Raw genomic sequence first — 14,342 nt, 5'->3', positions numbered from 1 at the left:
GCAGTTATGGAACTATGGGTCGGTGGGTATGGGTATCTTAAGTAGGTCACGGATGCGTGTACGGGCGTGGTTCTTACGCTCCAACCTTCTGGCCACAGTCTGTCTGTCTATCTTGTCTATTTCCGATAACGTCCTTAAGATATGTATCCTTACGAGAGAACGATCTTAGTCAGAATTGCACTTAAGAATAAAGAAATAGCTTCGATTGAATATATGCGTGACACCTTCGACTAACCCCCCTCCATGCAATAAGTGTCTGTGTTTACACTCCCTTAACACCCTTTTCTCCCTGTTAATGGGAGTAAGTGGGGCTTCAGACTCGCCTAAATTCCTTAATACTAATGTCTATCTACTATACAACCACTCCTCGTTTAACGACGACAATTGGGACCAGCGCGCCGTCGTTAACCGAATTGGTCGTTAAGCGAAAGTGTATACATATACATACATGTACTGTATGTACAATGTCCAGCAATACATGTATCTTTATTTTCGTGTATTTTCCCTCTTTTATACAGTACATTAAAGCTTTATTTACTGTTTATTTACGGTGGTTAGGTTCCTGAAATTACCGTATATGACCAAATCCGTGTATGCTGACATTCCATATTGAATACCGGGGTATTTTTTTAGTTTCGACCATGGGCGCAATATAGCAATAGAAAATTAATTATTAATTTTGTAAATTAAAATGTATCAACGTAATATGCAATTTTGTGGGCGGAAATGAAAGTACAAAATACCATGCTACAAGAAAATATGCTAATGAACGAAGTCGGTAGCATAGGATCGGGACGCCATCTTGTCTGCCAACGTCTCTCACGACGACGACAATGAGGATGAGCCGGATGACATTTAATTTGCAGGTAATGATTTATCAAACACAGGTTAGGTTAGTTTAGTTTAGGTTAGACGAATATATCATCCTTTCATTTCTTCGACATCGGCATCTATCATAACAAACATGGTGTACCATTCGTCCGACATGACTTCGTTACTTACGAAATTTGTTTTAGCACCTTTTTTTTTCGCTCACAAAATTGCACATTACGTTGATACATTATAATTTACAAAATTAATAATTAATTTTCTATTGCTATATTGCGTCCTTGGTTGAAACTAAAAATTTACCACTACTGGTATATACTGTACCCCAGGTAGTTTTTTCAGCTTGCAGGATGGTAATGTAGACCTAAGCTTCAGAACACTTTACCTCACAGGTAATATCCACCGTACAAGTTCATTTATAACATCATACAAATTTGCCTCAGCCAACTTAATTATCGTACACGACGTCGTAACTTCGGGAGATTTACGTTAAACGATTGTCATAAAGCCCGTCGTTACTCCGAGTTGTCGTTAACCGAGTAGGTCGTTAAACGAGGAGTGGTTGTATTTGCAATATTTCATATAAGTTTCACATATCGTCACTTGATTTCATTACTCTTACAGAGCGTACTGACATACCTGTTAATGGGAAATAGAGGGACGGGCTCTATGTTCGCATCCCTGCATAAATCTACCAACTCCCCCTCTTGCGTTATATAGTGAAACTTCATTTCACTTCTCAATGCAACCCCTAGCTGCTGAAATCTCTCCCTAAACTATTCCTCAAGTGGGATCCTGAACTGGAAGTTGGGAATTTTTCCTAATCCTCTTAATGTTAATGGCTCTAGTTTACGTCTCTGTCCGAACGCGTCTTAGTGACGTCACGGGTGGGCAGAGCTACAGTACACTCGCCTGCTGTACACTAAAAATAAAACACAACTCCGAAAATAATATTCCTTAAAAAAATCCCTGGCCTGACAGTAATAATATGATTTTTCTTTTATAACTAATGTGTGAATAGTTACATAATTCTCTATAATATTTTTGTCCATGAGTAAGATTTTGTGATAAAATAATGTTTGTTAAATGTTCAGGATTTTCTTCTGACTTGAGAATGGACTAAAAATAACAATCAAGTAATTCTCACTGATGTATGATAAAATTACTACAGTAATAAAAGACCCAAGAGAGTGACTTGATACACCTCCCTGCCACATAGTGTCTGAGAAGATACATCTCTGGTGCCACCTTATTCAATATATTTGGTGGATGACCATGGTCCATACCATCCCTGTGACAGTAACCCATATATCTACGAATAATTTCCTTGTTCACCACTAGGGACTTACCACATAGCAGTGGGTCATACAAATGTGTGTACAAGCTAATCTTCACAATATTTGTATGAGGCCTGTTCAATATGGGTGACCCTGCAAAAATCTTCATCTCTATTGACTTAACTCTTATAGTCATTAAGATACTCAAGTCTATCCACCATGTCAAGGTGACAGCTCTAGGATAGGTCAGGTTAGGCTAGGGTATGCATTTCTCTGTATCTTGTATATCAGATACAACCACGTGCAAGAGGGGAGGAAGAGAGCCACTCCACCATAGCATAATGTTGTGAAACCACCACAGTAAACATGGCATACTGTTATATGGATAAAGAGATGATGAAAAAACTCATTGAAACCCTGATACATTCAAGACTGAAATATGCGTCAGTAGTAACAACATTGGAAATGTGGGGGATAGAACTGAGCCCTGTGGTACTCCGTTCTTAATGTTTCTGATGTGCGATGATTGGCCATTATATGACACATGAGCATTCCTGCCTGCCAGATAATTGGCCAGCCATCTTTTGGTGTTATTGTGCATGTCTGTGTTATATATTTTATTTGTTAGGTTGTGGCGGGGGATAGCATCAAAAGCTTTACTAATGTCCAATGTTATAAGAAGTGTTCTGTGGTGGGGCCTATCTGAATTGATGCCATCTAAAATTCTTTGTGTGAGGTTTGTCAGAAGAGTGTTTGTGGAGTGTAGTGGCCTAAAACCGTGTTGTGAGTCAGCAAGGGGAATATATGGTGTGACAAGTTTAAGTATTAGGCGTTCAATGACTTTAGAGGGGGTGCAGAGAAGTGTGATTGGGCGGTGCGATGTTGGGATTGTTGGGTCTTTGTTCGGTTTTGGAATGGTGATTATTTTACCATGCTTCCAGATGTCGGGTATAGTGTTGTGTGAATAGCTGTAGTTTGCAATGTTTGTGAGTGCGTGTATACCTTGTGGTCCAATGTGTTTTAGGTGGATGTTGCTTATGTTATCAGGGCCACAGGCAGATGAGTGCTTGAGATTATGCATTATGAGTTTTGTCTGACTGTCTATGAAGGGTGTATAGTCTGAGTCTGTGGGGAAGTCTTTCTTACGTCGAATGGTGCGTCGGTCGTCAGGGTGAGATGTAAGATGGCTCGTCTGTGCAAAATGACGTATGAGTGCGTTTGCTTGTTGTCTGTTTGAGGGTAGATTATCTGTTGTTGTGATTATTGCTGCGTGAGAGCAATAATCATTATTTAATCTATACATGCATGACTTACCCACGCCAGACACCTCAGAAATACAAATTTCTTCCTACGCAGACGACATAACAATCACATGCACACATCGTAACACAGACAAAGCTGCAGAAATAATCCAGCCTTACCTTGACACACTCAACACATGGTTCATCACAAACAGACTCAAAATAGCTCCAACCAAATCTACAGCAACACTTCTCACCAACTGGACAAAAGAACACAAATACATACCTCATCTCTACATCAACAACACTCTAATACCACACACAAACACACCGAAAATTCTTGGTGTAACATACGATACACCCATGTCTTTCAAACAACACCTCACAAACATAAAAAACAAATGCACACCTAGACTTAACGCACTTAAGTCAATCACAGGAACAACATTTGGACAAAACAAAGAAACTAATATAACAATATACAAACAATGCATACGCTCAGTGATGAATTATGCGAGTCCTGCATGGGCTCCTAATCTCAGTGAGACACACCACAACACCCTTCAAATCATACAAAACAAAGCCCTAAAAACAATTACAGGCTGCACAAATACATCACCTACAGACCATTTACACCATGAAACAAAAGTCCTCAAAGTCAAGGACCACCTCGACATGAGAGGCACACAAACACTTGCTGCAGCCACCACAAACACATCACACCCGCTACACTACATAGCAGAACACCCACACACACCAAGAAACATTAAAACTACACCCAAAGACCTTTATTACGCACAGATACTCTCTTCTCTTCCTCCACAACCACCAAATACCAGCCTCCGGAAACATATTCATAATCATATCACTCACCGCTCCATTAACACACTGAAAGACAACACACTGCTGCATGCCAGACCCCCTGATATCCACCCTTCTGAATCCTCTCTCCCACGAAAGGACAGAGTCCACTTGGCCAGACTGCGATGCGGTCACCACCCAGCACTTCTAAGCTACCAGAAGAGGCTGGACGACCGTGTTGTGAACAGCTGCCCAGGATGTAACACTTCACCCCATACCATACAACACATAATGGAAGACTGCATTATACACAATCATGCACGCAAACAACACAACATACACTCTATAAAGGATTTGTGGGAAAACCCAGTTTCGGCTGTGGCCTTCCTTGGAGAGACGGGACTGCTCGGACAGACAGTCTAGGGAACGACAACAACAACAACAACATTGGAAATGTAAAGGAAATTCACACAAGACCACAAAGTAAGAATTGTAACAATTAACATTGCAACATACAGAGACAAGGAAAAAGAAATCTTGGAGATGATGAATGAAAGATCAACATTATAGGAATGGCAAAGACAAGACATTGGGGACAAGATGAAGGAAGAAACCTCAAGAGGAGGGATACACCTTGATGTACTGTGGAACAGAAGAGAGAGGGAGAAGGCATGGGGTAGCTATGATAGTGGGACCAAGACTGACATAGTATATTTAAGAGGTGAAATTGATAAATGAAAGAGTAATAAAGTGTACAATATGGATGAACGGAAGAAAGTACAATATATATCAAGTGTGTGCATCCCAACAGGGATGTCCTTAAGAAAAATAACTTTGGGGGGGATCTTTTAGAGGAAGAATATGAGTTTCTAGATGGCAATATAGATAGGACTTTTGATTGGTGATTTTAATGCAAGAGTTGGAAAGGAAAAAGAAGGTATAAAAAATATGGTAGGGGCATTTGGAGAAGAGACAAGAAACTCAGAAGGAGAAAAACTGATAGACTACTGCATGAGAAATGGTTTGAAAATAATGAATGGTTTTATCAGCATAAAGAGGGACACAAATTCACTAGATATAGATGGAATCAACAAACTGAACAGTTTAATAAAAAAGAATAATAATAATCATTGATTACATAATATGTTTGGACAGAAGAATATTTACCAATATAAAAGTAATATCAGGAGTGAGTTTAGATTCAGACCACAGGTTATTAGTGGCTGGTCTTAAGATCAGAAAGGCAAAACTACAGCAATGTAGAAAAAGAAAAGTAATCAAAACAAAAAGCTTGCGAGAGGAAGATAAAAAGAATGCTTATTGAACTAAACTTACACAAAAATTGGAGAAGTAAAATGACAGGGAAAAAGAAAGACGGGACACTGGAAAGAAACAATCAGCGAGATAGCAGAAGAAACGTTAGGGGTTGTTGTTGTTGTCGTTCCCTAGACTGTCTGTCCGAGCAGTCCCGTCTCCCCAAGGAATGCCACAGCCGAAACTGGGTTTTCCCGCAAATCCTTTATAGAGTGTATGTTGTGTTGTTTGCGTGCATGATTGTGTATAATGCAGTCTTCCATACGTTAGGGGTAGAACGGATTGGGGGAAATAGGAAAAGACACACACCTTGGTGAAACAAGGTCAAAAAGGCAGTAAAAAACAAAACTTTAAAGTTGAGAAAATGGCTAAGAAGACGAACACCTGAAAACAGAGAAGAATATGTAATGGCAAGGAAAGAAGCAAAGCTTGCAAAAAATTTAGCAAAGACCGAGACATGGAAAGATCTGGGAGATTGACAGAGGATTTGCAGGAAGGAAGAAAGTTGTTATATGGTATGGCAAAATCATATAGGAAAAGCAAGGCAAAACAATATAACATTAAAGACATAGAAGCGAATGTTCTTACAGAACAAGAAGATATAGACAACAGATGGACAGAATACTTCCAAGAGCTATGCAGGAAATGAAGAACAAGAGCAAGAGATGGAGGAAGATTTAGATAGAGAAGAACATGATGAAATAACAGAAAAAGAATTTGAATATTTGAAAGGGCATTGAGAAAAATTAAAAATTCCAAAACAGGAGTAGATAAAATATCAATAGAGCTCATAAAAGGAGGAAGTGCAGTACAGCAAAATATATTGGAGGTCATAAATGAGATCTATGGCGAAGGAACAATACCAGAGGAGTGGGGTAAAACCCTAATAGTCCCAATTTTCAAAGGTAAAGGTGATGCTGGAAGTTGTAACAATTATACACATCACAAAACTATATGAGAGAATAATTGAGAGAAGAGTAAGAGACCTAGTAGAACCAATTTTAGAAGAGGAGCAGCATGGTTATAGAAGTAATAGATCAGTAACAGATTTGACTTTTGGACTAAGGATGGTGATAGAGAAGGCATGGGAGTATAACCATAGCCTGTACATCTCCTTTATTGATCTACAAAAGGTCTTTGATTCAATACCTCATAAATAGGTATAGAGATGTATGGAGGAGAGGTATGGTGTCATGGGACATATAAATAAAGCCATTAAAAGTTTGTACTATCCCTGTGTATGTAGTGTTAGAACATCAAATGGGTAAAAAAAGTGGCTCTATGTGGAAACAGGGGTTAAACAAGGAAGTGTGCTATCCCCTCAGCTATTCCATATCAGTCAGGCTTATGACAGAGACTATATGAATCACAAGATCTTGGTCAGGATAAGTGTCAACAACACAAACCAAGGGCCAGAAGGGTCTGGTCTTAAAGGGCAGTTTCAAGGAGGCAATGTCACCCTTTTCCCAGTTTCTAGAACTGTGGTATGCATCTCTATGCCTTTCCCTTAAGCTGATCAAGTACTCTGTCAGCCATCATTTCTTAAACTCTTCATAAAAAAATCCCTAGAGTTTATGACTAAGTTAAAAAGAGAAGGATAGTCTTCTCCTAATTCGCATTCAGGGACTTGTTCCAAGTCACCAAACATCAAGGAAGGATTGGTCCTTCCTATAAGGAAATGATTAGGGGTAATAACATCTATTTCATTTTCACAGGAACGATAAGTAAGAGGTCTATTGTTCCAAACTTTTTGAGCATTGGACAAAAGGGTGGCAATCTCTGCCAGGGAAGGAACAGACCTACCCAAAACCTTGTAGAGACATTGTTTCACTGCCTGAATCAACCTTTCCCAAGTGGCACCATACCAAGCAGCATAATCAGGGATGGTTCTGTGCTGAGCAGGGGAAGTTTGAAATTTCTCTTCAAATTCAGAAGACGATAGAAGTTGTCCAATAATACTTCCCGCTTGTATTAAGGATTTGGCATTATCTGAATAAACCACTGAAGGAATTCCATATCAGTTAGTAAATCTAACGAAAGACAAAATAAACTCAGCAGTGGACAGAATCCATGACCTCCAAATGGACTGCTCTTGTATTAAAACAAGTAAATATCAAAATGTATGCCTTGACATTATCTCCATTCCTGTCTCTAACCCATAAATACCACGTGTAATCCACACCAGTATGGGCAAAAAGCACACTTAAATTTACTCTAGAGGCAGGTAATGATACCCTTTTAGATAAAAATTAATTTCTGACTGTTAGTCAGATTGGGAATGCCAGCAATGGCATTTTGAAAACCCTTTTAAAAATCTAAGTAGGCAAAGTGATTGTGAGAATTGCTCTCAAAGTGTTGAAGAACAATAGGAGGGAGGGGAAGTTTTACCAAATCAACTCCAGTGGCTTTGCTAGAACCACCAACCTTAGAGCTTTGGACTTCCCTTAATCCTTCTCTCCATTCTTTGAAAGGAGACAATTCTAGGAGGATAGACAGGCGGTAAGCCCTGGAATTTTCCATATCCTCATCCTTTCTTTCTTCAGGGAGTAACAAGTAAATGTCATTGTCAAATATTTGAATTTCCGTGAGGAAATTTTCAATTTGGGATAACCTGGAATCAAGGACAGAGAGTGATAAAGTATCAAGTTGTGAATTCTTCAGAGCCTTTAACCTCTTCCATACGGTGACGCCTATGTAGGCGTCATGAGGAGCAAGTGGGTATATGAGGATGCCGACGTCGGCATCTTGATTATATTTAATGTAGTCATACCTGCGTGCCCCCCATACTCTGTAAACTGGCTTCATCATATTTTCTATGGTTATCAAAATTCACGGGTGAAAGAGAACAAGCGATAGAGCAGTGACTTTATTTTTCATAATGCGAGTATTATGACGCAACATGGCACGTCTGGCAGCTAATGCTGCCAGACGTGCGATGTGGCCTGTATTGAAGGGGTTAAGTCCTTTGTGATTAAACATTCTTTGTGGGCTCTTTGCCTTATGATTTTTTTAAGTCCACAGACTCAGAAAGTGACTTTTCATTGTTTGCCATTTTGAAACAACCACCCAAACAAAGACTCGTCCCCAATTCAAGTGTGTATGACTGTCGTACCAAAAACTGTCTTATAGATCAACCAATAAGAGTTCTTAGAGAAATTTCACCAAGAGATAATTTAAAGACAACTGAAATTAAATAGAAAAGAACAGACAAAGCAAGGGAAACGAAGATTAGAAAAAATAGAGGCCACCATAGTTCTATAGAACAATTCGATAAACCTCGTAAAAAAAATGTGAATAATTAGCTCCCCCTTAGTGCCAGTTAAACATTCCCTCAAAGGGAAAACAAGGTCCTCAAATGAAAAAATGACCTAAGACCGAACAGACTCTCAAAACAAGAAAATATCAGGAAGCTGGCTTTCGTAACCACCTATCATAAGTTTAAATATCAAAGCGCTGGATTGTAGTTTACGACAAAGGGGGAATTAAGTTAAAGTTGAAATCGACTACAAAAAATATTAACAAGTTAAATTCAAACACTGAGAAGATTAATCCAACCAATGTTTGAGAAGATTAATTTCACAATGTTTGAAAAGAATAAACCTATGAAAATTAAGGTTAAATAAATTCAAAGATTTCATTTGAGAACTTACCAGTCACTGTTTTCTACCAGGTTGGTTTCTCAAACTGTGGTATTTTGAAATTTGAAGATTAAGGTTGCCTATGAACTCCGAAGACTGTCCCTTACTAAGACATTTCTAAATTTGAGGTCCGTCTGGAACCAGAGCTCTGGGAGGTCTGACATGACGTTAGTGCAGACTGTATTCGGAGGGACTCTTACAAGTTCGAAAAGGGTTCCAAAGGCCACGGATTAATATTGAATTTAAGTAATTTCTCAAAGTTCAACCCCTGATTTATCAAACCAAAATTTATTACATAGATTTAATAAACAAATAAAGAGGAGGGGAGTTTAAATTGTATCTTATCAAAGTTATGATAGGCACGGTTCGAAGTTTCAGGAAATGCTCCTGAATCAAAAGAAGTAAACAACACTTTGAGGGAAAGTTTCCTGAACGAAGGTAAGCACTAAAGGATTCCCAATAATAATTACCACATTTCAGACATTCTGCATGGCATCCATCCTACCCTGGTGCCTTACCTGCTTTCATCATCTTAACAACTGCCTTCACTTCATTTTTCTTTATTTCTCCTCCATTTTCCTCACTCATCGTGGTCATTTTCTTTGCACTTCCCACTGCAACTGCTTTTCCCTATCTTCCTTCACATTTAACAACTCCCTAAAATACTCTGCCCACCTTCCTCTCACTGCCTTCTCTTCCATTATCATCTCTCCATCTGCACCTTTTACCCTTTCTTCTCTACTTGATTCGCCTCCTCTTCCTCTCTTAATTTCTTTCCAAAAATTTTTTTTTATTACTTTCAAAATTTTCTGTCATACTCTACCCCATTTCAAATCGGCTCTCCTCTTTGACTCCTTTATCTTATGCTTTATTTCTCTTTACTTTATACCTCTCATATCATTCCCTCATCCTAATTTATAACCAATCTATGAAAGCTTGCTTCTTCTCTTATACACCCTTCTTTGCTTCCTCATCCCACCATTCACTACCCTTCCTTCTATTTCCTCCCATCCTCCTTGTTCCACACATCATCTTTGCACACCTTATGACTCCCTCCTTGAACCATCCCCATTCCTCCTCCACTCCTAGTTCTACTCTATCCTTCACTCCCTCCCACTCCTCTCTCAGCTTCTTCTTATACTCCTCTTTTTCTTTCTCATTTACCCGGTAAGTAGTTCACTCTAAGTAACTCCCTACCTTCTGCCTTTATCCTTTCTCCATCTATCCTCCACTCTCAACTTACTTTCCACCAAAAAATGCTCCGATATTCCCCACTCTCTCCCCTTAGAACATGTACTGTACATCCTTAACTCTTCCTACTGTACTCCTGGTTACCACTATATAGTCCATTAAGACTATCTACCACTCTTCCATCCACCACCCTCTCCCATGTGTACTTATTCTTGACTTTCTTCTGAAACAGTGTATTTGCTATCATCAACTCTCTTTCTAGACATATCTCCACCATCAACTTTCCACTACAAATTTTCCATAGAACTCCACACTTCCCGATCACTCCATCTATTAGTTCATTTCCTACCCTAGCATTAAGGTCTCCCAATACCACTACATTGACATCTCTCCCTAATCCCTCTATGCACTCATTTAAATCTATCCAAAAAGCCTCCCTTTTCTCTACAATCTTCTCACTACCAGGCCCATATCCACTTACAAAACCCACATCTCCCTTCCCAGCTTCACCTTCGTCCACATTGACCTTGAAGAAACCTCTTTCCACTCCACTACACACTAGTATAGCCACCCCTTCTCTCCCTCGTCCTCTCTTCACTCCTGAGATCCTCCCTACTACACTCCCAAACTCACATTCACCCCTCCCTTTCAACTTAGTTTCACTCAATGCAAATACATCCATTTTCCTTTTCACAAACATACTCCCTATGTCTTCCCTTTTATTCTCATCTGTACTACATCCACACACATTAAAAGACCCAAACCTTAGGGTATTGGTTGGAAAACTCCTATACCCTCTTATGCCTTTGCTTTTTTTAGGAATGTCCCCTTTGGGGTTACAGGTAGCAGGATTCCATGTCCAATCCTGGTCCCATTCTTTTTCACCTCGTAAGACTCAAATGGGAAGACTTGGTGGCAGCATTCTTTTCCCCCACCACAGGGTTAGGCGAAAAAAGGAAATGAATATTCAAAGAAATGTTACAGGACAGTAACAAGGGGTGGGGGGACAGCATAACAGAGGGACAGTCGCAGCATAATAAAAGTGTCATAATTTCTCTATGCACCTATATATGCACTTTTTAATGTGATAGTAAAGTTCTTTTAGTTGCGTATACATTACACTGCACATACATTACATTGATGGAACATGTTACATGATAGATCTTAGTAAGAATAGTATGAGAGGAAGGTCCTACATTGTTTCCAACATGCTCAGGTGATTTGTTGACCCATAAAACCTTCACATGCTAAGTTGCATGTCAATTGGGCCAGGGGTTTGGATTTTATGGATGATTATCTCTAAATTGACAATAGTTGCCATGGTAACATGATAGGTGTTAGTAAGAATAGTATAAAAGGAAGGTCCTGCATTGTTTTTGACATACTCAGATGGTTTGTTGACCCATAAAACCTTCATATGCTAAGTTGCATGTCAATTTGGCCAGGGATTATTTTATGGATGATTATCTCTAAATTGACAATAGTTGTCATGGCAACATGATAGGTGTTAGTAAGAATAGTATAAAAGGAAGGTCCTACATTGTTTTTGACATGCTCAGATGATTTGTTGACCCATAAAACCTTCACATGCCAAGTTGTATGTCAATTGGGTCAGGGGTTTGGATTTTATGGATGTTTATCTCTAAATTAAAATTGACAATAGTTGCCATGGGAACATGATAGGTGTTAGTAAGAATAGCATAAGAGGAAGGTCCTACATTGTTTTTTACATGCTCAGATGATTTGTTGACCCATAAAACCTTCACATGCTAAGTTGTATGTCAATTGGGCCAGGGGTTTGGATTTTATGGATGATTATCTCTAAATTGACAATAGTAACTAGTTGCCATGGCAACATGATAGGTGTTAGTAAGAATAGTATAAGAGGAAGGTCCTGCATTGTTTTTGACATGCTCAGATGGTTTGTTGACTCATAAAACCTTCACATGCCAAGTTGCATGTCAACTGGGCCAGGGGTTTGGATGGTACTGATGATCATCTCTAAATTGACAACTTAATAGTTACCATGAAAAGGCAAATTTGGTATGATGGAGATGCTCCACATTGTTTTTGACATACTAAGGTAATTTGTTGACCCATAAAGCCCAGGTATTCCAAATTTTAATAAAATTGGACCAGTGGTTTAGAGTTTATGTGTATTTCTTTATCAAAATCTTTACAAATTACCACCCTTAATTCTAACCTTTTGTTTTATGATGGTAAAGTCTAGCCAAAAATTCGGAAAAAAAAAATCGTATCTCTCTTATTTTTCAAGCTATTTCAAAAATGTAAATAGTATTTTGTTTCTAATGAAATTGTCTTTCATATGCAACAAGAATTTAAGGGATTTTTTTAATTTTGTGCCCGTACCTACATACTGACAATCATAGGCCTACTTTGACTTTCTCAAAATTTCCTGTTTTATTCATCAGTCTTGTTTATACTTATTAAAAATAAAAATAAATTACATTGTTAGTTTCAAATTGTTAAAAAGGCTGAGCAAATCTGCTCACCAATATTACCTGAGAGCGGTATGGAGAAATAACAGGATGTTGAAACAAATAAAATTTTGTTGTAAAACTGACCCAATTCCTAAATAACAATTACACGTCCTAAAGAGCACATGAGAATGATATTATTAAGTTTTACAATAAGAGGAAAGTCAAAGTATGATACTTACTGTAAATGTGATCTTATACACTGTGTACCCCTTTGGGTGTTTAGTGGGATGGCTTACGTCAAAATCTTGCACCTTGTTAGCAGAAGCCATGTTTGTTTACATGAACGCCCCTGACACTTGAAAGAGATAGGAGAGAGTTATCTAAACCTTAAAAATTACATTTTGGATCCATCTCCCTATCAGTAGTACTACTGCAAAAATTATATGTTGAAGTCTGGATACTGAAAATATGGCCATAACTTAAAAGTGTGTGGGGAAATACACTGTGCGCTAGGCCAAATAGGGTATCGATGAAAGCCAATTTATTCAGGGTCGGTAGGTTTTTATTTACTAGAACACAGTATGTTTCCTTTCTAATTCTCTATTTTCCAGTTACAGATTCGACTACACTTTCAACTCCAGGAATTTCACCAGGGCCATACATGTTAATTAATAGTGAATGACGAACTACCCTGCACATGCCATTTTCTTTATTCGTACACGTCCTTGACATTTTATTGCCGAAATGGTGTCACTAGTAAAGGCAGCGGAACTTGATAGATTATTTTCCTCCAAGTATGTTTTCAAAATCTTTCTATCAGGCACAGTTTTTTCGTGGTAGCACATTCATTTCTAAGCAATTATAACTAATAGATGAAGCTGATATTTCAATGAAAATTACCTTTGAAATGTATATATGTCTGATTTTCGAGTGTATTTGTTTTTGGGAGATCCCGTTTAAGTGTCCAACAGTAATCAGCCAACATTGAAGAGCTCCACTTCCCTTGATACCGGGTTTCCATATTCAGAATGTCCTGGTGAAGATGTCGTGGTTAGGTTCAGACAAGCCAGGGAAATGAAACTCACAATAACACTAAGGCACTCGGGTTTTAATTAACACTATGCTTGTAGAGGGTAGATCCGGAGTGAGGGCCTTCTTCAAGTGCGAGGGTCGCACCAATTACCGAGATTACCTAGATCGTCATTCTCAACGGGGGCGATATCACCCCCCAGGGGACGATTTTTGAGCTCAGGGGAGCGAAAAACGTCACAGGTATTGTATTCGAGGAGACATCAGACTGAAACTGACAATTTTTAAGCCTAATATAAAAGATCTACCAACGAAGCACCAGCTGGGCCCAAGGATCTCATTAAAACACAACGTGAGTAAAACATTCTAAATTAGTTGTTTATAATTGTTGCAATTATTTTTATTATCATTTTCCATGTAAGGGGGGCGATCCTTTTTTCATTTGGAAAAGGGGGCGATATGGCTAAAAAGGTTGAGAAACCCTGACCTAGATGGATCGAGATGAACCTAGATGAAATGGAAACTACCGATATGTAGTAAAATTCACCGAAATAAGATATTAGGAGTCAAAAGAATTGAATT

At 38.7% G+C, this 14,342-nt stretch overlaps 1 protein-coding gene across 2 annotated transcripts in view; it reads right to left on the bottom strand.

The window, feature by feature from the left end:
- Window positions 1–13,328, bottom strand: part of LOC143033487 (ribosomal protein S6 kinase delta-1-like) — a 329,868-nt gene extending 316,540 nt beyond the window's left edge. Inside the window, exon 1 of one of the 2 annotated variants that reach the window (XM_076198986.1) lies at window positions 12,971–13,328. In XM_076198986.1, the coding sequence (XP_076055101.1) occupies window positions 12,971–13,060 (90 nt within the window). In that variant the 5' untranslated portion in view covers window positions 13,061–13,328. The remainder of the gene's footprint in view (window positions 1–12,970) is intronic. The other variant, XM_076198987.1, reaches the window with a different exon arrangement.
- Between the last annotated feature and the right edge of the window lie 1,014 nt (window positions 13,329–14,342).

This window comes from Oratosquilla oratoria, chromosome 15 (genome assembly GCF_046742065.1).
Source record: "Oratosquilla oratoria isolate Oo_2021 chromosome 15, ASM4674206v1, whole genome shotgun sequence".
Taxonomy (NCBI): domain Eukaryota; kingdom Metazoa; phylum Arthropoda; class Malacostraca; order Stomatopoda; family Squillidae; genus Oratosquilla; species Oratosquilla oratoria.
The sequence above is the reverse complement of the archived record's forward strand: the minus strand, read 5'-3'. Positions and strand labels throughout refer to the sequence as shown.